This window comes from Anolis carolinensis, unplaced genomic scaffold (genome assembly GCF_035594765.1).
Source record: "Anolis carolinensis isolate JA03-04 unplaced genomic scaffold, rAnoCar3.1.pri scaffold_20, whole genome shotgun sequence".
In the NCBI taxonomy this organism is placed as follows: Eukaryota; Metazoa; Chordata; class Lepidosauria; order Squamata; family Dactyloidae; genus Anolis; species Anolis carolinensis.
Window position 1 is genome coordinate 1,294,773 of NW_026943830.1, and position 26,741 is coordinate 1,321,513.

A 26,741-nucleotide genomic window follows, 5' to 3' on the forward strand; every position below is an offset into this window, starting at 1 on the left:
AAGGAAAGACTCTGTCACCCCTACCATTTTGTTCCTGACTGGTCCGGCTAAACTAAGACCACTTCCTGCTTCTACTGCCTCTTCAATGAGCCCACAGATTTAATGAAAAAATTCATGCAGGCAAGATGACTTCTGAGTTTCTTCACACTATATGGCCTCATTGTAAGAGGCAGCAGGAGCAGGAAGTGACCTTAGCTTAGATCAGTGGTTATCAACCTTTGAATCCGCAGGTGTTTTGGCCTACAACTCCCAGAAATCCCAGTGAGTTCACCAGCTGTTAGGATTTTTGGGAGTTGAAGGCCAAAACATCTGGGGCCACACAGGTTGAGAACCACTGGTTTAGATGGACTGGCCAAGGACAAAGTGGTGGGGGCTGGCAGAGACTTTCCTCCTCCTCTTCCTGTGTTAAAAGTTAGACTGTTGCTGAAGCAGAGGAAATTCCAAAAATTCTTAGAATGGATTAGAATTAATGGTGTCCTAGACTCGGTGAAATACGGTACTGCCAAAATCAAAACCCTTCAATATCATCATTGTGCTAAAATGAATGGCAGCTTCTCTTGCTAGTTTTCGCAGTCAGGACCTCAACTTAGTTCTTCCAAAGGCAATCATTCTTTTAGTTCTCAGGATTTGTTACAGTAAACCTTAAGTAGCAACTGTCAAGTTGCCTCATACATAATTAAGACATAAAGCCTAGCTGAATTTCATCTGCATTCACTGGAGCTGAAAAGAGTCTCCAGGTGTCCAAGTATTAATGTTTTGGCATCCCTGCTGCACTTAAAAAAGAGAAAATATAGCTCTGAGCCTGGAAGTGAAAAATTTGAAATAGCATTCTGCCATCTGGAAGACAGACTGATCAAAGGAAGCGAGGAGAAAGGTTACACAGAAAATTAAGTAAATTTTAAAGCACACATGTAAAATGCAAGGCCTGTGGGCCGAATCCAGTCCACAATGTCATTTTATGTAGCCCCCAAGACTTTCAGTGACAGGGCAACATAGTTACATATATAGTCTTACAATTACAATGAGTTCTTTGAAGGCAACCATAAGGCTTATGTGGCCCTTGGTGAAAATGAATTTGACACCCCCGTTTTGAAACATCTAAATGAAAAATAGACAAATGGCCCTTTATCACTTTGTTCTGTGGGCTTGAAATGTTACATAGCACCTGGACCTCAAGTGTACCAATTAAGGCACAATAGGAGGGAGCAAGGAAGAGATCACGCTGCTCTAATAACATTGTTCTTAGTTTGCGCCAGACACCACTGCTTTAAGCTGTCAACAGATCAAGCTTACTATTTTATGTACACTACCAGCTGTTGATGTAATATATGCACAATATCAAAACACACTGCTTTTATGGGGAAATAATGCATATAACAGCAAAGCAGCAAGGAAGTAATAAAGCTAATTTGCTTGCTACAAAATATGGATGATGAACCTCTGGCTCATGGGCCAGATGCAGAGCATCTTCATTAAATCAGAAAACATCTTCTGTCCTTATCTCTGACTAGAAAGATCAGGAATAGGATATTTTAACTTTAAAAACTTTGTATCTGAATAAGTTATGCTTTAAAGGTAGGAATGCTGCTGCATCGGAGCTTATTCAGAAATAAACAGGCATGCAACTGAGCTTCGTGGAGGAAATGTCAAGATTTGAAAGAACTGAATCTGGTCCCACTTAGCTCAACCCATTACTACAATGAATTCCCTGCAACTTTTGCAAAACTAAGATTTGGTCTCCACACCAGAAACAGTTCTGCACCTCTGCTACAGAACCCATTAAGTGCCAAAGCACTCTTTTTACACACTTGCTTTACCTGTATAAATACAGAAGTCCTCTTTGAAGGATCCCAAAGAAACTCTACAGTATTCAGCTGTGTTGGATTAGCCCTGGGATCTATTATCCCCACAGACATTGGAATATCTGAGAAAAAACAAAGAAAAGCAACACACACTTTAGACCAAGGGTGGGATATGGACCTAAAAGAAGCAGAATATTTAGGATATGGGTTGCAGGCATGTGATGTTGAAATTGAATAGGTTTGGGTCTGGAAAGAGACCCACGCGTAAAAACAAGCTTGAAATCAACCCCATTATCTTGCAAGTTTCCACAGTAGAAGGCATGAAATAATGAAATAAGAAAGATACCAGATGCAATGGAATGAAGCAATTAGCAATAACATGAATGGTTTATCAAAAGTAAATGTAGGCACAGCAAGCTTCAACTCTTTGACAACACAGAATGTCAGGACTGCTGAGAGAGACAAAGTGTTAACTCATTCCCCACACCTCTGATTTGCTTTTGAGATCCATTTATGGAACTGCTAGTTGTATGAATAACATTTCATCTAACCTGACTGACCTTGTGTAAGCTGTTTCCAAATTAATTTTACAAGACTCGTTCTTCTATGCATGAAAAAAACCACAATTACACACAAAAGAGGTATAGTTATCGGACCTGTATGAATTATTAGTAATTATTTGATATTTGGGGGGGGGGGAGGACTACACATGATAAAAAATCCTCTCGTAAGCACCTGAAGTATTATCATAGATTTGCAAACTCTAGCAACACATACATACACATACATTCATTCAAAATGGAACAGAACAAAAGGAGCAATTTAGTAGCCGAGTTGCACCAATATCTTAAGCATAGTAGTTGAGTTGCACCAATACTGTACTGTTATTCATGTTTTTAGTTGGTGACCCTATCACAGTATTTCAAGGCTTTTTCCAGGGGGAAGCTGCCTTTTTCTTCTTCTGAGATATGATTTGCCTAAGGCTTCCCAATGGTTTCCATGGCTAAGTGGGAATTTGAACCCCGTTCTCCAGAGTCATACTTTAACAGTCACATTACTACACTGTACTAGATCTCTTTGACATTACTTATATCTTATCCTAACAATCTTATACCTCCAACATTAAGATTTTATCAAACTATGGCAACATAATTTCAAACCTCTATTTACGGTTATAAGAACGAACATATTGTTTTTCTAAATATGAGTGACATGCCCAATTCTATATTTGTATGGAACATAAAAAGCTATCATAATTTCCATCAGTGAAAGAGAACTAGTAAAAAAGGATGTTTCTCTTCTGTTTTGTTTGAAAGATAACTTTTAAACAAAATCAATTGCCGTAGGATTTTTGAAAACTAGGTCCAACAATCGTAAGATTGAAAACAAGAGCAGCATCATACTAAGAACTTTACACAGGCTTGAAGAGTGGCAAGGTTTTTAAATATTTGAAGTGCAATCCTGGTAACGTTAATACCAGATTGCAGGCAGGATTGCATGTGGGCACAGGCATGTACAAACATCTAATTTAATGCAGTGAAAACCAATTTATCCCCACCACAGGAATGGCAGGTCTCAAATGATTAAAAGTAGAAGGGATCAAAATGCTTTCAAACTACAGGAAAAGAGATTGCACTTAAACATCAGGAAGAACTTTCTGAGGATAAAAGCTGTGGAATACACTTACTCGGAATATATTACAGCCTCCTTCAGTACAGGTTTTTGAATGGCTATTTGACAGGAATGCTTTGATTGTGTGTTCTTGTGTGGAATGGGGCTGGACTGTATGGCCTTTGGGGTCTCTTCCAACTATATGATTCTATGAACTACCCCCACATGGATGTATTATGGATTCCAAGTGACAATGAATCTCAAGCAGAGTACTACTTTGCTGCAGAAAGGTGTTGAGCAGGCAGCTCAACACAGTCTATATGACTGAACTAAGACATATTTATATGAGACAGTATAAAAGAGGGAGCAAGAGAGAAAAGGGGAGGAAGGTTGGAAAGAAAGATGTGTGTATACACACACACACACACTCATACACAGACAGAGGGAGGGAGAGATAGAAGCTAGAAAGATCATGCTATTTCACTTTTGGAGAACAACAGCTTTTGAGCCCTGCACATAGGGCAAGAAACCAAAATCTAAGCATGACCTGAAACCATCCCAAAAGCATTTTATTAGGCTTAAAACTACATGGCCTAAATCCAACTACCTGTCCAAACCAGAACAGAACCACTGTATCTGCAGGATTTGCTTAAATATTGATTTAACATTCAGCAATGAATTCAAGGCTAGCAAGTCTAGATGAGGGCAGCAACTCTATTTAGGTACATGACTCTGTGTTTAGGCACATAACCAAGTCAATCCATCTCAGATTTGCATAAACCACTTACCAATATCCAGTATTCTGTCACCGGGCCTGTTCCACCTCCAGCCTTCCAGCTGTTGATGCTCTGTATACTGAAGCCGCCGATCATGGAACACCACTCTAAATATACTCTAAGCAACAGTAAGATTTTCTGATTGGTTACAGTGCATATTCTGAGACTTGGTTCATTTAGACAAACTTAATCTCACTGTGGGGTTGGGCATAGACTTTTTTGTTCCAGAAAGCACCCTTACTTAAACTATCGAGTCTCACTTATCCAAGCCTCGCTTATCCGAGGTTCTGGATTATCCAAGCCCTTTTTGTAGTCAATGTTTTCAATATATCGTGATATTTTGGTGCTAAATTCATAAATACAGTAATTACAACGTAACATTACTGCGTATTGAACTACTTTTTTGTCAAATTTGTTGTATAACATGATGTTTTGGTGCTTAATTTGTAAAATCATAACCTAATTTGATGTTCAATAGGCTTTTCTTTAATCCCTCCTTATTATCCAAGATATTCGCTTATTCAATCTTCTGCCGGTCCGTTTAGCTTGGATAAGTGAGACTCTACTATGATTCTGAGGGACTGTATGAAGGCAGCATGTTTATTTGCATATGGTACAAGCAATTACAGTCAGGTTCTTCTCCTGGCAAGAAGGACATGAATCTAACACTCCCTGCCCTTCAGGCGAAACCTAAATGACAGAACTGCAGTGAGGGTTTTACAGTGTCAGTAGATTGGACCAATATGAGATTTCTATTTGTAAGTTGCACTTTCCAACTAGAATGTCGGGCTGCCATTCAATTTTGTAAACATAAATAGGTGATGTGAACCATACTCAAGATAAGTGGAAATTCTGGAAGAACAAACCTTGGACAGTGTTAGCCACAAACTACCAAAACAAAACAAAACAAAGAAAAGGAAAGGCAAGGCTTCTGATAAGAGTCATCTATCGATGTCTAGTTTTCTTTTCCTTTGTTTTCTAAAGACATTCTTGAACCTAAAGAGAAGCTACCATAACCAAGAGTTATTCTCCATCTAAGTGCAGAACACACTTTTTGAAGTGTGGAAAAAGAAGGGGAAAAAAAGCAGGATAGGATAAAGGAACTTGAGAAACTAGCCTGCATCTCTAGACTAAACATCCCTACCTGGGGAAAAGAAAAGACAGACACAAATGCAGACAGATATCCTTGATGAGACAGTGGGATAACTAACTACTACATGAAGTTTGGTGTGTAATACTTTTTGCCATCACCAGCTACTGTTTTGTTCACACAGCCGGTTGTTCACCTTGCCTGAAACCTATGAGGGATACAGCAAATAATGTTCTCAAATTATCAACACCACAAGCCCCCGCACAGTGTTTTAAACAAACACTGTAAAACTGTTACCACAAGACAATCCTTTTATTAATAAACTCAGCAAGCCTCCTGCTAATTATACTACAGTAGAGTCTCACTTATCCAACATAAACAGGCTGGCAGAATGTTGGATAAGCGAATATGTTGGATAACAAGGAGGGATTAAGGAAAAGCCTATTAAACATCAAATTAGGTTATGATTTTACAAATTAAGCACCAAAACATCATGTTACACAACAAATTTGGCAGAAAAAGTAGTTCAATACGCAGTAATGCTATGTAGTAATTACTGTATTTATGAATTTAGCACCAAAATATCACAATATATTGAAAACATTGACTACAAAAATGCGTTGGATAATCCAGAACGTTGGATAAGCGAGTGTTGGATAAGTGAGACTCTACTGTATTTCAAATCTTTGACTCAGAGGGAGTTGTTCCAATATCATCCAATCTGTTTGATCCCTGTCTGGAACACTGCCATGTTCGTTTTAGGCAGAAAGGACGGAGTACTGAGAGAAATTACAGAACTTCTTATCTAACCTGGAATTATTTCATCTGCAAGGTAGCATGCTTTGAAATGGAAGATTCTCGATCCAAAGCAAGAGGCTATTATAATGGGCGGGAGGGTAGATCAGAGAAAATAACCTCTTTCTGGATAGTGCTTCCAGGTTCAGTTTCTCTGTCTTCCCTTCCTTTCTCAAAATATCTTTCTGTCTTTCTTTCTTAATTAAGCAAAATTAAAAAGCAAACACGTGGTTCAAATTATACATTTGACTGGGACCAAGAGACTTCCCGAGAGTCCTGGGCACTCCCCATGGAAGGTAAAAAAACAAAACAAAAAAAAAACCCGACTATAAGTCAATTGCTGGCCAACCAATATTTTACTGGTATGTTGTCCATCCCTTCTACTACGCAAGTGACAGCAAGCAATACCCTTCTAACCTTGATTCAAGACTGCAATACCTAGCTTCCTTAACAAGCAAATTTGTTCTAATCTGAGCAGAACTTTTGCCTTTTGGCAACTCAGAAAATGCAGCTTTTTAGTCTGGCATAACGTTTTCTCCAACTGGAACCCGAATAAACAGATTTACAGGCTTCAGGTACATTTAATACCCAATCATAATTTCTGTTTGCCGTTTCATTGTAGTTCAAGCCCTGATTTTAACCCACTATCAGCAGTCCTTCTTTCACCAGTACTGGCCTCTTCTTATTCACTAACAACTTGATTGTTTGGTCCTTGTACCTTGTACTATTCTCTCTACTGTTTATCATCCCTATACTACAGGAATCAGTAGTGGCTGCACTATCTGCATCAGAGGAGCGCCAGGACTCAATGGCACTTGGCTTTTGGTCCTTAATAGTTTGTGGAAACTTGTTTAAACTGCACTACCTGGGTGGGAGATGACAGATTACTACACACACTCACCTTTACAAGCTTCCCATTTAGCTCAGGCAATTCTCCCATTTTCCTGTTGTCCAGCATTCTGATTTCATAAGACTGGCCTGAGGAAGAAAATATCTCTGTGGTTACTACCAAAAAATAACAATGATAAATGACTTCAGTAGTTATCAATTCAAATAGAATTGAATTGAATTGAAAGAAAAGGGAAACAGTTGATATTGGTTTTTGAGATTTGTTTTAACTCATTTTAATGTTTGTTTTTATACTCTGCTGTTTTTAATTGTTTAATCAGATTGTTATGTTTATTATGTCTTTAAATGTGTTTTTAGTTTGTAAACTTTGTTGTGCTGGGCTTGATTTTTCTTATAAGCCACCCCAAGTTCCTTCAGGGAGATGGTAGCGGGATATAGAAATAATGTTGTTGTAGTTGTTATTGTTATTAGGCTTGAGTAACTGTTATCAACTCTCCCTAATGCCTGAACACTTTTGGAGGTGAGTCCAAAAAGGGGAACTTCGCAATAAAAGAATGTGTGGTTGTCCACATATTTACAGATATAATCTATTGAAACAATCACTTTTCTTTATAACTGAAACTGATTAAAGCAGTAGCCACTTAGGATCTGGCCTGGTCAATTTAATTAGTTCCAAAACTTTGTTGGATGGCAGCACATAAATTATTTCAATTAAAAAAGTAATGTGGCTACACAGATCATCCTTTCTCTCCCCACACTCCTGGTCACTAATCCAGATTTAGATATCTCACAGTGATGTGCACCCACTCACAACTATAAAAAAAACCCTCTCCACCAAGTATTCTGGTCACTGAAAGCTCACCTTGATTGAGATAGGTAAGGGTTTCATCATGAAGTTTCACAGCAGGGGAAGTGGCAGCACATAGCACATATTGGAAAGGCAGGATTTTGTTCTCATTGTCAGGAGGCAAGTTAGATTCTTCTTGCTTAAAGATGGGTAGGGCAAGGACATCACTAGAAGACAAATGTGTGTTCAGAAAAATTGTTTGCATTGGTCTTACTTTTCACTTTTCAAATTAGTAGTTTGAGTACGTATCTGCATTTAAACTCAAGCAAATCCATACAGCACTTTACAGCACTAAAACAAGAGTGTATTTTCAGTATATTCCAGAAAAAAAGAAGACAGAGGGCAGTGATACACACCTCATGTCCAACTTCTAATCTAGCAAGAACTATTATTACAGGAGGCATCTGATCAAGCACAAGGGGCTTATGTTAAAAGATGTAGCTTTTCTTCCATGCCTCCCTATCCATACTGTTGTCATAAAGCAGTTTAAATAGATCTGCAGGTTATAAAATTGCTGGAGAATAGTTTTGTCTGTACAAATAGACAAACCAGTTTGTATCTTGGCAACATAGGTCAGCCAGTCCATTGCTTTTATAGCCCTTATCTTTTCATAAGAATTTTAGAAGCTTGAGAAAATACACTAGTAATTTACCACATTACCATGTAATTGGCTAAGATTGAATCTCTTCCTGAATAGACAGTCTTTTCAAAAAGGGGAGTGTGATGTGAAGGCAGAAATCTGCAGAGAATCCCAAGGCTTCAAAGGAAGGGTAGATCTGAGTCATCACATCTCTTACGTAAGTACTACAGTATTCCCTTAGTCAATGGAAGTTAAATTGAATATTCGAATCCATGCCAGAGATTAATAAGAAGACGTGCAAGATTTACAACTGAGGGGAAATAATCAGAAAAAGACTGATTTTCCTTCTGACAGGATTTGACTTTCACAAACCTGCTGAATTTCAGATCTGTGGTTAGTACTACACCCAGAAACTCCCCAGGAAAAGTTGTTTAGCTAGAGGATTAGCTAAACCATTTATTCAATCTGCATGCAATTTAAATCTTGAACCGACAATATCATTCCATGTTCTAATTACGGATCATATATTCTCTACTGCAGGGGAAAGAAATGTGAATCAGTCCTTCAAAATGCTGATAGAGACCTGAACTGTGTCTCATGATATCCAGTCATTAGAGCTGGCTGGAGAGCTTACAACTGCATACACATGACCTGAACTTGGCATTTCCTAGAAGCTCCATGAAACTGAACCCCTTCAAATTTAGAGCCAGTTTTGAAATGTTTGACAAGGAGAGAGTGAAGAGACTGATGTTTGTTCCAAAATCAATGTTCTGAACAGGGATATTTTTTGGAATATATTAGAGCAAAGCTTATAAAAACAGTGTTTTTCCAAGGAACTTTGGTGGAAAAAGCACACTGCCCTTTGAACTAGTATAGGATATGCCCAACTATCAACACTGAGAAGAACTAGCTACGGTAGGTAGGGATGACTCTTCTCGGGCCTGCAACTTGTCGACTGCAATTCCACTTAGCCCTAGTATGCATCACCAATTTTAGGTCGAAAGAAACTGCAGTCTAACAACTTGGAGGAGAAAGTGGGCCCACTGTAGCAGAGCTTTCCAAATGGTGTGTTATGACATGTTAAAGTGTTGATGGCAATATGTAGGTGTGTCATACGAACGTAAAAAGAATTCTCTCACTCTATCTGAAATAAGCAACAAATCATATATTTTAAATATATATAAATGAAATCAGACATGTTGTATTCTCATACATTTCATTATTACAATTTATGTATGTGTCAGTGTCTCTTATAAGGGGTTTTAATCTCCGTTTTACTAGTAAAATTGAATAACTATGTTGTCAAATTATACATGTTTAAAGTATATCACCAACACGAAATGTTTGGAAAGCTCTGCTCTACAGCATATCTAATGAAGACTGTAATGCAGCCATTGTCCCTCTGCTTTCTAGGAATTGGCACTCTTGGCTACTGATCTTCAACAGAGAATTCATATTAGACTAAATGTCCTGGGAGGGAGGAGGAGGCTAGGAACAACAGCCATAACTTTGTCCCACTGGATGACCAATAGTGAGCTTAAAATGACTACTGAGTTCATGTTATTAAATGCTGAGAATATGTATCTGTCAAAGTTGACCCTGAAAACCGATACAATCTTGTAGGTTCCTGTGGGGTTCTAGCTCTTATGACTACAGATATTTAGAATGCAGTAGAGAGAGTACCACAGGTAAAGAGCAGACTGAAGTTTGTATTTTTTTGCCCTAAGGACAGTTCCAGGTTTTATCAAAGATTAATGTTTCAGAATTGGAATGTTAAAGGTGTACAGTGAGGACTCCAATGCCCACAAATGTTGACATGAAACAGGGAACATTAAAGGGCTAAAGCGCAAAATGAGCTCAGGCTTGCCAGGGACATAAAAAACAACAAAAGGCTTTTTTGCTTAAGTTGGTAGAAAAAGGAAGAACAAGGAGGCGATAGGGCCACTGCAAGGAGAAGATGGGGTGATGGTGACAAGGGACAAGGAAAAGGCAGAACTACTTAGTGCCTTCTTTGCCTCGGTCTTCTGACAAAAAGAAAGCCATCTTCAACCTCAGCAACATGGAATGGACGAAGGATTGGGGGAAATCCAATCCCAAATAGGGAAACAAGTTGTCCAGGAACACCTGGCCTCTCTAAACGAATTCAAGTCCCCAGGGCCAGATCAGCTACATCCAAGAGTATTGAAGGAACTTGCGGAAGTTATTTCAGAACCACTGGCAACTATCTTCGAGAGTTCTTGGAGAACGGGAGAAGTCCCAGAAGATTGGAGGAGGGCGAATGTGGTCCCTATCTTTAAGAAGGGAAAAAAGAACGACCCAAACAATTACCATCCGGTCAGCCTCACGTCGATACCAGGCAAGATTCTGGAAAAGATCATTAAGGAAGTGGTCTGCGAACACTTAGAAACAAATGCGGTCATTGCTAATAGTCAACACGGATTTACTAAAAACAAGTCATGCCAGACTGATCTCTTTTTTCGATAGAGCTACGAGTTGGGTCGATACAGGGAATGCTGTGGATGTAGCGTACCTGGATTTCAGTAAGGCCTTTGACAAAGTCCCCCACGACCTTCTGGCAACAAAACTAGTAAAATGTGGGCTAGACAAAACTACGGTTAGATGGATCTGTAATTGGGTAAGCGAACGAACCCAAAGGGTGCTCACCAATGCGTCGTCTTCATCATGGAAAGTGAGAAGTGGAGTGCCGCAGGGCTCCGTCCTGGGCCCGGTTCTGTTCAACATCTTTATTAACGACTTAGACGAAGGGTTAGAAGGCACGATCATCAAGTTTGCAGATGACACCAAACTGGAAGGGATAGCTAACACTCCAGAAGACAGGAGCAGAATTCAAAACGATCTTGACAGACTAGAGAGATGGGCAGAAACTAACAAAATGAAGTTCAACAGGGACAAAAGCAAGATACTTCACTTCGGCAGAATAAATGGAAATCAAAGATACAGAATGGGGGACGCCTGGCTTGACAGCAGTACGTGCGAAAAAGACCTTGGAGTCCTCGTGGACAACAAGTTAAACATGAGCCAACAATGTGATGCGGCAGCTAAAAAAGCCAACGTGATTCTGGCCTGCATCAATAGGGGTATAGCGTCTAGATCCAGGGAAGTCATGCTCCCCCTCTATTCTGCCTTGGTCAGACCACACCTGGAATACTGTGTCCAATTTTGGGCACCGCAGTTGAAGGGAGATGTTGACAAGCTGGAAAGCGTCCAGAGGAGGGCAAATAAAATGATTAAGGGTCTGGAGAACAAGCCCTATGAGTAGTGGCTTAAAGAGCTGGGCATGTTTAGCCTGCAGAAGAGAAGGCTGAGAGGAGACATGATAGCCATGTATAAATATGTGAGGGGAAGTCATAGCAATGAGGGAGCAAGCTTGTTTTCTGCTGCCCTGCAGACTAGGACACGGAACAATGGCTTCAAACTACAGGAAAGGAGATTCCACCTGAACATCAGGAAAAACTTCCTCACTGTGAGAGCTGTTCAACAGTGGAACTCTCTCCCCCGGGCTGTGGTGGAGGCTCCTTCTTTGGAGGTTTTTAAGCAGAGGCTGGATGGCCATCTGTCGGGGGTGCTTTGAATGCGATTTCCTGCTTCTTAGCGGGGGGCTGGACTGGATGGCCCATGAGGTCTCTTCCAACTCTACTATTCTATGATTCTATGATTAGCAAGGCACTTTACAAGCAATCCTCTATGCTGAATACAGCACCTATTCTGCCATTGCGTGACAACTCTTTAACAATTTAATTTGAAAAGGATAATTAAAGGGTTTTGCCAGGCTTTATCTAACAAATCATTGCCTTTAATAAGCTACGGTACATAATTTTGCTTCTGGACCATGGGCCATGTTTGCTACCAATGCATTTATGAGCTAATAGCACAGTATTCCTTTTAAGTAACATGTGAGAAGTGTTGCTTCCCTCCAAAAGGGTACATTTTAGCACCAAGCTCTTCAAAACAGGAAGCAGTTTGTCATTTAAATGCTGATGCTACAAAAAAAGGGATTTAGAATTGATCCTTTCATCAAGGAGATTAGTGAAGATTACTAGGAATTCATTAACATACACTAGATTTATAAACCATGGTTGCTATAGCTGCTTTAATGATACTTTGGAAGTACTATATTCCTGTTTGATCTGCCACATTTACCAATCAGCATCACTTGTAAACATGAGCAGTAGCTAGAATCCCAGACAAACAGGACAGCCTATACGCAAGAAGTCAAATGGAAAAAAATCAGACATTATAAATGGCAAGACCTTAATCATCATCACCACCAGCCCCACCCCGTGCAATATAAAGTAAAGGATTTGAAGGTCATAGTTTTTCAACAAGGAAATTAGGAAGGAAGGGTAGAAAGAGAAATAGCCCAATTGAATTGTATTCACAAATTTCAATCTATTAGCAGAGGTATGAAAAAAGACAATGCACTTTATGTATTTAATACAGGGTGGGGCAGAAGAAATACATGTTTTCAAATGGGTAATACATTGGAAGGGGAGGGGAGACAGCCACCTCCCCCCACCAGCTGCCAGGGCAGACATTGCTGTATCAGTAGCCATGGTGCTGTGAGCTGCAGAGCACCATGTGTTTACAGTCGAGCAGTTTTTTTTTAAATGGTGAATTTGTGGTGACTGTTCAACATCTCTTCAAACAACATTTCAATGTTGTGTGACATGGAGTAATACCCAATCTCAACATTCTACTGCAATCGGTTCATGCATTCTGGGCCATAAGAAATATGATGAAGAGAAAGATACCTGGCCTTCCCCAAAATATACGGACACCTGAAAACATGGAAGTGGTGAGGGTGAGCAGTTCTTGTTAGTCCACTATGTTCTGTGCAGCGCCTCACAGCAGCTTTGCAAATGTCAAGTCCCCAAGGGGCATACTTCAGACAGAATTGCACTTCCATGTGTACAACATAATGACTGTGCAGCAGTTGAATCCCAGGGATTTCACACAACGCAAGGTATTCTGTCTGGAAATGCTCGCCATTTTGGCCAAAGATAACAGTAGTGATGATGAGTGATGATGCACATTTTTACTTGAATGGTTCTGTGAATAAACAGAAATGCAGGTAATGGGCAGTGAATAACCCACAAGAGCTGCATCAATGGCCTCTTCACAGCCCAAAGGTCACAATATGGTGCGGTGTAACACAGATCAGAAGCATCAGTTCACTTTTTTTTAAAGAGGACAACACCATGACAGTGACATCCTCTCACTATTTCGCAATGTTCTGACTTTGTTCATTCCAATATGAAAACATGGGGACTTCCTGTCGGAATATGTTTTCAACAGGATGGTGCAACAGCACACACAGGGAGACCATCGACGGCCATAGTGAAATGGATGTTAACCAAACACGTGATCTCCTGATTTGTCGATATTGTGTGGCCCACTTGCTCACTCGATTTATCCGTTTGCGATTTCTTCTTATGGAGGTATCTGAAACCCAGAGTGTGTACAGGAAAACCACACACAGTAGAGGACATAAAAGATGCCATTTCTCAAGAAATCGCGACTGTGCCAGGGCAAATGTTAGTGAGTGCAATGGATAACTTTGCACAGCAACTACGAATGTATGTCCAGAACGAGGGACAACATATTTTGGATATTATCTTCTATAGGTACGTAATTGTTAGTATTCCTGTGTTTAACTACATGGGCATACCTTTCTTTCTGTGTATGGATGATATATCTTGAAAATATACCAAGTTGTGCGTATTTCAAAACCATGTGTTTCTTCTGCCCCAGTCATCACTACTGCACATGTAACAAAAGGAATTTTCTCAGATTCCCTTTTCACTTATTTTCTCTTCCTTTATAGGTTCGTAGAAATGCCACATCACAGACAATAAAATGACAAAGATATGGGTGATAGGAAGGAAGAAGTGACTTTGGCTTAGTTGTAATTCTGTCAGTCATGCTTTCAAGTCCTCTGCCAACTTATAGTAACTTCATGAATTTGCACTGACATAATTATAGTTGTACAATCTGGTAGTGTGAGTGATTTAAACCAATGTTCTGAGGACCACTGTCAATCCACAAGCCATCAATTGCAGGTCCACTAAGATTCCAGAAAATATTTAAGAACCCAAGTGTAGGATATTGACATATAGTGTCAGCCCAAAGAACATTAAAAAACAAAAACTGACAATTCCATATTCAAGTAGTTTGAGAGGCAATGATTAATCCACCAAGCCTAACACTTTTTCTCTCCCATCCCTCATATGCCAGAAGACGTGAGTTAAAAGAAAAGCAATATTTCTCAAGGTTGTTGATATTGAAAGGCAAGGATTAAAGAGTCAGAACAACATACTCCTTCCTGGAATCCTGTAGCAGACACAGAGGAATTGAAGCAATGAGGAAGGCGATGGAATAGTAGAAGTGGAGCTGACAAAGATCACACTGAACACTGCACCTCAACACAGACAGCAAGGTGCGAGGACACCTTGTCTTCAATATGGTTTGATGTTAGAACCCCATAAGGAAAATCTTCAACCAGAAGTCTAAAACTAATTTGTTTTCAAATTATATCTGGACCAAAAGACTTGCCCACATTATTTACAATAGCAGGCATACATTTCTTTTCAATAAATTCTGCTATCCCATAGTTGAACATGGCCAAGGTTGTGTACCACCCATGTCGGTCTTGGTGGACTGAACCCTGGCTGCCATCTACAACCCCACCTCGTCTTCTAGACCTAGAAGGAATTATTTTGAAATAGAATATTGTCTTGCTTAAGGAATGAAGAGATAAATCCAACACACACACAATCTGTTAACACTACAGTAATAAAGGAAATGTATCAAACAGCATGATACTTATTCCTGGATGAAGTTGAATTTATACTGGATGACACGAACCCAAGTTACAGAACAGCCTTTTTTTTCCCTTACTGATTTTTGAGAACATTCAAGTTAACAGAAGGGATATCAATGTTTTTGATATATTGTACATATTGGATTTTTGCCAAGCACAAATTAAAGTTATCATACCTACAGTAAATCCACACAGTACAGGCTATATTAAATAGTATATCACTAGAGGTAATACTCTGAACTCATCTACTAACTCTTCCTGTCTAAAGAATGAACCTTTTATCCTAATGCTAACCTAGATTTTGGGTAGTTTTAAATAACGGTTGAATTAGCAAAAATAGAAGTCTAGTTAGCAATAACAATTGGACTGTAGGTAAAATCAGTGTGTATATGGGGAAGAAATCCATGTTTGAAAGGAAAAGAACTATAGTGTAATACCGTGTTTCCCTGAAAATAAGACAGTGTCTTATATTAATTTTTGCTCCCAAAGATGCTCTAGGTCTTATTTTCAGGGGATGTCTTATTTTTTCATGAAGAAGAATTCACATTTATTGTTGAACAAAAAAATGAACATTTGTTATATACTGTACAGTAGTTGTCATCACAAATCAGCATAACCAGACAAACTATGAATCCTACCAAGAATTTCTTATTGCTACCAATTTTTCTATGTACAACACTCTATGGTACGTACATTTACGGATCCTGCATGCTCTGGTGTTCTGTTCGTTGGGCATGCTTCCAAACAAAAACTTTGCTAGGTCTTACTTTCGGGGGAGACCTTATATTTAGCAATTCAGCAAAACCTCTACTAGGTCTTATTTTCTGGGGATGTCTTATTTTCGGGGAAACAGGGTAATCACTACAGTTTCAGATGAGATCTCTTAACTTATTCTAGCAGGAGTCTTGTTTTCTTAGAGCTGATCAGGCAAAGTTCTGGCTAGTTAAATACACTATTAATATTATCAAGGGCAGAATATAAATGCAAAAGAATAAAATAAAACCCTCACACAGTACACGACTGAAATAAATTTCAAATATCATGGAAATCATCTTCAAAGTATAGTATAGTCTAAGCATCTTCACAGCTCCATTTTGTCCCTCATGAGAAGCAGTACCAAGGTTTTCCATTTAGTATAACTGTTTCCCTCTCCGAGTCCATCTTTATCCACAATCAACTGTCCTATAGAAAACTAGACATACAATCTATACATGCAGTTCTGCAAGGGACATGCAATTCGGTATCTGTTCAGAAATAAATCTCACTAATTTCAATGGGGAATTCAGCCAGGCAAGTATGTATAGAGCGGTGAAGCTCATTTCTTTATTCAAGCTTATAAAAGGTTATAGAGAAATAGCTGTTTCAACGTTTTCTCTTTACTGTTTTCTGACATTAACCATGTACATTCTGAATATCTACCTATAGAGTTGATACTTCCATACATATACATTGTGTGTTTGTTTTTTGTAAACATGTAATTTCTAAAGAACATGGATAATACTACATTAATGTTGATATTATTTTCTAGATTTCTCTATGTATCCTTTAAGTTATTTCCAACTTACAGTGACCCCAAAGTAACTCAATAACAGGGTTTTCTTGGCAAGAATTGTTCAGAAGGGGTTTGCCATCACATTGCTCTGAGTTTGGGAGGGTGATTTGCCCCAGGGCACCCAGTAAGCTTCCATGGCCAAGCAGAAAGTCAAACCCAGATACTGGGTCCTGGGGAATGTACCTGGAACTAACTTGACACACAGAACCCTCATGACCAACAAAAAACACTGGAGGTCTTTGGAGCACACTATGGACCCAAACAATGATGGATCTGGACCGAACTTGGCATGCATACCTGATATGCCCAAATTTGAATACTGGTGGGGTTTGAGGGGAATTGGCTTGGACATTTTGGAGTTGTAAGTACTGGGATATATTGTTCACCTGCAATCAGAGAACACTCTTGACTCCACCAATGATGGCACACAGAACCCAATGACAAACAAAAAAATGCAGGATGGCTATGGGGGAAATTCATCTTGATTTATAGGAATTATAGTTCACCTACACCCAGAGAACACTGTGAACACAAACAATGGATCTGCACCAAATTTAGCATGCATACCCAACATGCCCAAATTTGAATACTGGTGGATTTGGCCTTGACATTTGTTAGTTGTAGGTACTGGGATTTATAGTTCACCTGCAATCAAAAAGCATTCCGAATCCCACCAATAATGGACTGGGACCAAACTTGGCAAAGAGAACCTCTGTGACCAACTGAACATACTGCAGATGTTTGGGGAAAATTTACCTTGATTTTGGGAGTTGTAGTTCACCTGCATCCAGATAAAGTCTTTGCCCAATGGAACGGCCCGGACCTTGCCCTTGGATCATGTGATGCCGATGGTTTAATTGTTTTACTGTAAATTAATGTGTATTTTAAATGACATTTCTGTAATTATTTGTAATTGTTTTAAATAGTTTTGAATTATTGCCATTTTGTAAGCCGCCCTGAGTCCCCTCCAAGGTGAGAAGGGCCAGGTAAAAGTATAGCAAATAAATAAACTGTGGCTCCCACCGACACTGGACCAGGACCAAACTTGGCACAGAGAAGTCCCATGGCCAACTGAACACACTGCAGGGGTTTGTGGGAATTGAACTTGATATTGGGAGTTGTAGTTCATCCTTATTCAGAGAACCCTGAATCCAGCCAACAAATAACCCAGCTGTCAAATGCCCTTTTCACATAACCCAGGCACCGCTGAGTCGCCAAGCTAGTATTCTAATAAATGTAATTTCCTCATAAAAGCTCTGAAATTGTGTGAACATGATTTCTAAAAACTATTGTGCTTCCATCTCCCTGCCACATTTCAATTCAAATACCCTAGAGTTGTTGTAACATTAAAAAAATTGTTTAGTAAAATGTAAGTCAATTAAAGATGCTAAATCAAATGAAGCTCTATTTCCGCTCTTTAATCATAAGTAGATGCATCCTCTTATGTCATTGATGCTTTTATGTTTCAAAGTTAGCTTAGAAACCTCTGTGGGAAATCCCCCCTCTCAAAGCTTTTAGAGATCAAATAAGTATTGAATAGTGTGCCATCTTATCCACATACCTGATAACATTCGTTAAGATACTTTAAACATTAAGTGTGACAGAATTGAGAGAAAATGGTAGCGAGGTGATCAAGTCAATATAACCTCATGCCAACAAACTGTTGAAGTCTTGAATACAAGAATTAAGTTAGCCCCATGTCAAACTGTTTCAGTTGATGCGGAAGAGATGTTAACAGTGAAATAGTATATTTTGAGCTACATGATGAAAGGATGACCAAGACCATGTATTTTGAACAATAGGCTCCCTGTTCTGCCACATACTTATATTACCCGGAACATGCATGCAGAAAAAAGTATCATAAATATGTGGACCAGTATAATACTCCCGGGGGGGGGGGGGGGGGAGTAGTAGATAAATTGTGAAAAATAGTGTGTCTTTGGTATCCATGGATGTTTGGTTCTAAAACCACCCCAACCGCACGGATTCCAATATCTGTGGATTCTTAGTCTCATTACATACACTTGTTTAGTAAATAGCCTATCTTATTTAAATGGCAAAATCAAGTGTTGCTTTTTTATATTTCTTATATTTTCAAGATGTGAGTAGTTGAATCCATGCATAGAAAGGGCCAACAGCATGTACAGTAGTTGCCCATCCTTGCAGATACGTAAAATGCAACAGAAATAACATGTGAAATTCAGTGGAAAAACAGACCCACTTCTCTGGATACAGGCACACAGCATATAATTCGGCAGTTTACATACTCCAGCAATGTGCTTTATGATATTCATAACAGAATAAGGGGCATATATACTTTAGAGTAGAGCAAGCATCTTCAATCACAGCACTGGGATATGCCCTCCTTTTTCTTACAATCCATCTCTTGTGTGCCCCCAAAATGCTCTCTTGATGAAGGAATGACCAAAACATCAAAAATGATTTCAACAGAAAACAACAAGCAGTATTGCCTGGAGCTTATGTAACCACGCAAATTCGACATCTGGTTAAAAGGTTCTCTATCCCAGATGATTATCAAGGCCATTAGCCATGGATCAGAACTGGATGTGGAAAAGGCCTGATATTGGAGGTCTGCAAAAGCAGCTGAAAAAAACTTTAACCCATACTACATTTTCCAAATGAAGTCGTCATACAAAACTGTCACACAGCATTACCTATATTCCCTGAACTGCAGTATGGCCACTTCTGAGAGAAGATTATAATACACCTCAGTAAGAAGTATTTAAATTCTCAGTACTACTCTGGTTCAATGCTTCAAAATTCCCAGAAGGTCAGCTTCACATCTCACCCACTGTGTAATAAAATTTTTAATTATTTATGGAGAGGAGTATGGTAGAGGAAGCCAAACTAAGCAACCCAAAATTAGTACCATCAGTGGGAATTCTAAACAACCTGAATTAGAAGAAGATGCGGGCTCATTATCTCCAATCTTGATTTATGCCACAGGACTGAATCCCATATCTCAGTATTGTTGTCACCATAACTGGTTAGAAGATACCGTATAATCAATGGACACTGAAGTAAACATGGATAGCCCCATCATCCTTTCACTGAACTTTTATGGGGATTCTGTAGCCAGAAAATGTGGCTTAAGATCTTCTATCAGTGCAAAAACCAGACCTTCACAGGTCTTCAAAAACAGACCCAGGTTCATCTTAGAAATAAGTAAAAAGAACATACAAGGAAAGTAGGAAGGGATTCATCTGCTCAGAGCAAACTACAACCAGCAAAGGTAAGGCTTCTAAAAGTTTGTAAAAAAAGAGATGGGGAAGAAGCAAGAGAGTCCTTAATGACAAAAGAGGGACTAGGACAGAGCACAAAACATCTCTTCAAAGCATTTGTCTTGAGGGATTATTGCAGGATGACATGATAAGCATCAACCAATGCAAAACAAAAATCAACAAAACTCACTACAGCAGAGGCACTACTGTACTATTTATAGAAAATCTGCTTTACATTTGTCTTCAGTAGACCAAGAACTGAGAAATAGGTGATATTTAACTGCTAAAATGTTTCTTATACCATGGATAGCTAAAAGAATTTCCAAATCTTGAACTTATGAAGTCACCAAAATGAATTTTAATTTTAATAATTCATTTCTAGAAGAAATAGAAGAGGACAAGCTTCAAACATTTCAGTCATTCTGCTGGCTTGCAAGAGTTTAACAAGTATGGCTCATAAGCGGTCCATCTTAGACTGCTACCGTGTTTCCCCGAAAATAAGACAGTGTCTTATATTAATTTTTGCTCCCAAAGATGTGCTAGGTCTTATTTTCAGGGGATGTCTTATTTTTCCATGAAGAAGAATTCACATTTATTGTTGAACAAAAAAAATAACATTTATTATATACTGTACAATAGTTGTCATCATAAACCAGCATAACCAGACAAACTGTGAATCCTATCAAGATTTTCTTGTTACTATCTTCATTTCCATGTACAACTGGTATGTACATTTACCAATCCTGCATGCTCTGGTGTTCTGTTTGGCAGGCGCTGGGCATGCTTCCAAACAAAAACTTTGCTAGGTCTTACTTTCAGGGGAGGCCTTATATTTAGCAATTCAGCAAAACTTCTACTAGGTCTTATTTTTCGGGAATGTCTTATTTTTGGGGAAACAGGGTAGCTATATGGCTTAAAAACACAACACTTTTATTAAATGTTAGATATTGAAAGTGTGCTGAATTCTGAACCAAATGCCAGCTCCATCAATTGTCAGATTTAACACTGTGCCTTTCACTGCATTCACTGCAACTTTTCATTTAAGTTATGTTTCTTCTTTGTTTGGCAGATGGGTCATCAGTGGCTTAAATCTATATCCTGGTTTAGAGACAATGATTGCCATGTTTATACAGAACAAAAAGCACATTGTAATCAAGAACTAGATAACAACATCACTTCCATTAACAAAATGAGCTGAATAAACTAGGAAGAGTTTGCTAAGCACATCATCAAAATCAGGGATCCTGACCTGTTGCTCCCTTTACCAACCAGACCAGAAATCAAGTTTGTTCTCAATTTATCATTCATGGTTTGAAAAGAGAACAAAAAGCAATCTCTGGTTCAGATTATATGCTAAACAACTTTTCCTGATAGCCATAATAGCGTAAAGAGCCAAGTGGGACCAAGCTAATGTATGAACTGTGACAAGCAATAAGCTGAAGAGAATTGTTGCATGTATTAAAAGCTTCTGTCCCAGGACAGAATCCTCTGGCACTCCACTTTTAACTCATTCCAATCTGAAATACAGCCACAGGTGACAAGACTTTCAACATGGTTTTCAACCAGTTATGAAACAATCTTATGGCATTTCCACCTATTTCATATTTAGTGAGTTTGCCCATCTCGATATCATAATGGGACTTACAAGACACTTTGTTGTAATCCACATGAATGACATCAATAGTACTTCACTCATCTACCAAATTTGTGAGATGATTTTTTAAAAAAAGGAAAGACTGTTAGTTTGGAAAGATTGGACCTTATATCTCTTTTTAATCATGTTTGTGGCAAGGCTCTGTCCCGGAATCAATGTTTGTCATTATTTTTATCTATTTAAATGACTTGGTAGAAGGAATCTTTATCACATTTGCAGATGATACCAAAACAGGGAAGAGTAGTTAACACAATTAAAGATAAGAACAAAATGTATAAAGACCTTGATAAACTAGTAAACATAATTAAATTACATTAAATTCATGAGACAACTGTAAAATTCTACATTTAGGCTACAAAAACCAACTGCACAGGAATATGATATATGGCTCAACATTATCAAATGTGAAAAGGACCTTGGGATTACTGTTGATCATAAACTGAACATGAGCCAGCAGTATGATGTTCCAGCAAAGACGGCAAATACTATTTTAGCCTGATTAACAAATATAGTTTCCAGATGAAAGAATTTATAGCCCTAGTATACTGAACTTGGTTCAAGAACTAGAAAATGAAGAGCAATGTGGATTATAAGAGAACAAAACATATGAGGAGAGGCTGAAGGAACTGAGCATGTTCAGCTTGAAGAGAAGACCAAGGGGTGAAGTTACAGAAGGATAAAATTTCACTTTAACTTTACATAGAACTGCTTGACAGTGAAAACAATTCCGGCAATAGAATCAATTGCCTTAAAGAGGTGGCAAGGTCTTCTTCTCTGGATGTCTTCGAAAAGAGGCTGGAGAATGATCAGCTGATAATACTTTAGCTGGAGACTGGACCAAGCAGATGACTGGACAAATGACCCATTGGACCTCTTCCAATGCCCAATCCACATTAGTTTCAGAAACTTAACCTATATAATAAACTAGCTGTGCCCGGCCACGCGTTGCTGTGGCGAAGTATGGTGGTATGGCAAATTAAGTATTGAGAAATTGGTGGTAGTTAAGGTAAAGGGTAAAGGTGTGGAGTCCAGATAATCCAGTTAAAGCAGATAATATAAGATTATATGGGTTATATAGCTGTGTGGAAGGGCCTTGAGTCTACACTGCCATCTAATCCAGTTAAAATCTGATAATCTGTATTTTATAGTCAGTGTGGAAGAGGCCTGAGGCCTAACTCTGCCTGTCCCCTGGGTGAATGGGTTGCTAGGACACCAAATGTGCAGAGTTTAGCCTTCTAACTGGCAGCAATTGGATAAAAACAATTATTCCTCTCCCTCTAATTAGGACTTTATTTTTCTTTTCTTTTTGTTGTATCAACCGAGAGGCATGGATGATGGGTTGTGTTGTCAATTTTCGAGGTTGTGGGGTGTTTAGTTTTGTTGTTTTGGTGGTCGCCAGGATTCCATCACTCTTATATATATATAGATTATAAAACCTGGTCATAGTAGCATGATCCTCTACTTTGGAGACCAGTATATTCTACTTTCACATCTCTAACAATCCATTCTCTTTACAGCAAGTCCAGTCGTGTTCGACTCTGGGGTTGGTGCTTGTCTCCATTTCTAAGCTGAAGTGCCGGCGTTGTCCGTAGACACCTCCAAGGTCATGTGGCTGGCATGACTGCATGGAGCGCCATTACCTTCCCGCTGGAGCAGTACCTATTGCATGTTTTCGAACTGCTAGTTGGCAGAAGCTGGGATTAACAGCAGGCGCTCACTCTGCTCCCCGGATTTGAACCTGCGACCTTTCGGTCCACAAGTACAACAGCTCAGTGCTTTAACATGCTGCGCCACCAGGGGCCTAGGCTACTGTTACTGGGTAGAAATTGCTGCTCCTCCTGTAGAATGGGTGTACACTGCAAGTAAGGGGGTATGATCTAAACATCCTAAAGGTATCAGATCCCGTTTCATCTTGGAAGCTAAGCAGAGTCAGCCCTGCTTAGTAAATGGATGGGATCCTGATCTTGAATACTAGATGCTGTAGGCTATATTTTTCAGAAAGGAACTGGCAAAACCACTTCCTTGCCTAAGAAATTCATGGGGTTCTAAATAAATCAACAGGTGGCTTGAAAGCAAACACAAATACAGTTACTGGAAAGGCTGCCTGAACTTTAATGACAGAATAATGCACCAGGTTACCTCTCTCTTTAGAGCACAAAAATGCACCCACACAAATGGCAGATGGTGGAAACAGGAAGCAAGCCTGTTCAGAAGTGGTCTATGACGGATCAAATGCTTGTCTTAATCCAGATGTGGGGGTGGGGGAGCGACCACAACCATTTGACACAATTACAAACAAGGCAGCAGACAACCAAATCAAAGTGGCAAAAGTCAGTTCCATATTCTACCGTGTTTCCCCAAAAATAAGACAGTGTCTTATATTAATTTTTGCTCCCAAAGATGTGCTAGACCTTATTTTCAGGGGATGTCTTATTTTTCCTTGAAGAAGTCACATTTATTGTCGAACAAAAAAAGAACGTTTATTATATACTGTACAGTAGTTGTCATCACAAATCAGCATAACCAGACAAACTCTGAATCCTATCAAGAATTTCTTGTTACTACCATTCTTTTCATGTACAACACTCTATGGTACGTACATTTGCTGATCCTGCATGCTCTGGTGTTCTGTTTGGCGGGCATGCTTCCAAACAAAAACTTTGCTAGGTCTTACTTTTGGGGGAGGCCTTATATTTAGCAATTCAGCAAAACCTCTACTAGGTCTTATTTTCTGGGGATGTCTTATTTTAGGGGAAACAAGGTAGGTATAACAAATCTTCACAGGCTCTGCAAGGATCTCCATCCACCAAGTCTCCTCTTACAAACAGAGGCTTTGTAAGAAGGAGTAGTTTTCTTTATTTACCTCATGCTGTAGGCACCGGCTCCTAGCTCTTGGCCGATGCCAGAGAGGCTGGCATCAAAATCCTGGACCAGGCCCGACTCGATGACTTCATCCGCCAGGGGTAGTTTCAGTGCCCAAGCCATTTTGGCACCTCAGGAGCTCACTGGTTAGGGGCAGTCAGACAATTCCTCCAGCACATTCAACACACACTTCTAGTGGGCCCTTTGCAGGTCTTCAGGGGCCAGGTCATTCCCAGTGCAACTCCATTTAGAGCAAAAACAGTCTAGGGGTCCCATAAGTCTCAGACGGGGCACCCTTTAGGCACCCACTCCCCTTTAAAAGCAAAGCCTTTGTAAACAAAGCCTGTAATGCCAGTTAACCCTTTGTATAGTGCACACACCTTCCTCCTGGTATCCCAACTAACTTTCCTCAAACATGACTGATTCTAGCGGGAGTCATGCATGCAATAGAGGCTTGGGGAGAGACAGATTAGAAATAAAAATGTGTTATTATTATTACTATTATTATTTGCTTATATCCAAAATCACCCTCCTCAGGGAGTCCTGCAGCCTTGGCTAATTGTTTGAATGGTGCACTGACTTTTTGTCAAGCACCCAGACTGCTCCTAGCAAGTGTCATACGTGGAAAAGGGCTTGAGGAAAGGCAGTTAAGAAATAAAAGGAATATTCCCTTAAACTCTAAATCACTTTCCTCAGGAGTCCTGAAGGTAAGAAATAGAATGACGATAAAATATCATATAATAGTAGCAACACTTTAAATCACCCTCCACAGAGACCTGAGAAAGAGAGGTGGGGAAACAATAATGATAAAACTCAAAATCAGTCTCCTCAGGGTCCTGAAGAGAAGAGGTGTGTAAGAAATGGAATTATAATTATTACACCCAAAATCATCCACCTCAGGGGCCCTGCAATCTTGTTTAATTGTTTGAATGGCTTTGTCAAGCACCCAAACTGCTCCTAGCAAGTGGGATGCGTGGAAAGGGGCTTGAGAAGAGGCAGCTAAGAAATAAAAGGAATGTTCTCTTAAACTCCAAATTACTTTCCTCAGGAGTCCTGAAGGTAAGAAATAGAATGATGCTATAGTATCATATAATAATAATAATAATAATAATAATAATAATAATAATAATAATAACAGCAACACTTCAAATCACCCTACACAGAGACCTGAATACGAGAGGTGGGTAAGCAATAATAAAACTCAAAATCAGTTTCCTCAGGATCCTGAAGAAAAGAGGTATGTAAGAAACAGAATTATAATTATTACATTCAAAGACACACTTCTCAGAAGTCCTGAGAAGGGGTAAAAAATAAAATAATAATAAAACTAATGATAATAATATTACTCAAATTCTCTTTGGGATCCTGAAGAGGCGTGAAGAAATAAAATAATTGTTATTATTACATCCGAAATCACACCCCTCAGGGGTCCCAAGAAGGAGAGGTGAGAAATAACGTAATAAGAAAGGCTATAGTAATAATAATAATAATATTCAAAATCAGTCTCCTCGGGATCCTGGAGAGAATTATTATTATTACATTCAAAATCACTCTCTTCAGGAGACCTGAGGAGAGGTAAGAAATAATGTAATAAGAAAGGCAATAATAATAATAATACTCAAAATCAGTCTTCTCGGGATCCTGAAGAGAATTATTATTATTACATCAAAAATCACACACCTCGCGGGTCTTGAGGAAGAGAGATAATAAAATAATAATACAGGTGGTAATAATAATAATATTCCCAATGACTCTCCTCAGGGGTCTTCCCTTAACCCTCAGAGGACTATGTCCCCCCTCAGCAGCTCACTAGGTAATGCGTCTCCCATCAAGCAACCTCCCAATGGCCTCCTCTTCCTTCTCTCACCCGCAACCCCACCGACCCAAACACGCCTCCTTTCCTCAGCCTGGCTAACAAACCCGGTTCCCAGGCTCGCCCTTCGGCCCTGAACCCCCCCCCTCAGTGCTCAATACAAGGCCCTCCCGCTGCGGGTCAGCGTCCCCTCAGCGCCTGTGCTGCCAAACAACTGAGCGACCCACCCCCGCGGCTCACAGTTCAACCGTCCAGGCCAGCCTCCGAACCAAGCCAAGGGATGTACCACTCTGAAGAAAAAGGGGGGGGACACACACAGAGAGAGAGAGAAACACCTTGTTCGAAAGCGACCCGCTTTCCTTGCCCGCCCAGACGCGGCCTCCTCAATATGGAGAACGCCGCTAGACATGCAGCAAGCCCGGCGCGT

The 26,741-nt window shown here is 39.5% G+C and overlaps 1 protein-coding gene across 1 annotated transcript in view; it reads right to left on the reverse strand.

The window, feature by feature from the left end:
• The window catches only part of tfcp2 (transcription factor CP2), a 47,297-nt gene extending 20,556 nt beyond the window's left edge, over positions 1–26,741 (reverse strand). The window contains exons 1-6 of the mRNA XM_008103531.3: positions 26,650–26,741; positions 24,503–24,814; positions 7,786–7,937; positions 6,976–7,052; positions 4,202–4,307; positions 1,818–1,924 (exon numbers count right to left, since the gene is read on the reverse strand). Coding sequence (XP_008101738.1) covers positions 1,818–1,924; positions 4,202–4,307; positions 6,976–7,052; positions 7,786–7,937; positions 24,503–24,624 — 564 coding nt within the window. The 5' untranslated portion in view covers positions 24,625–24,814; positions 26,650–26,741. The remainder of the gene's footprint in view (positions 1–1,817; positions 1,925–4,201; positions 4,308–6,975; positions 7,053–7,785; positions 7,938–24,502; positions 24,815–26,649) is intronic.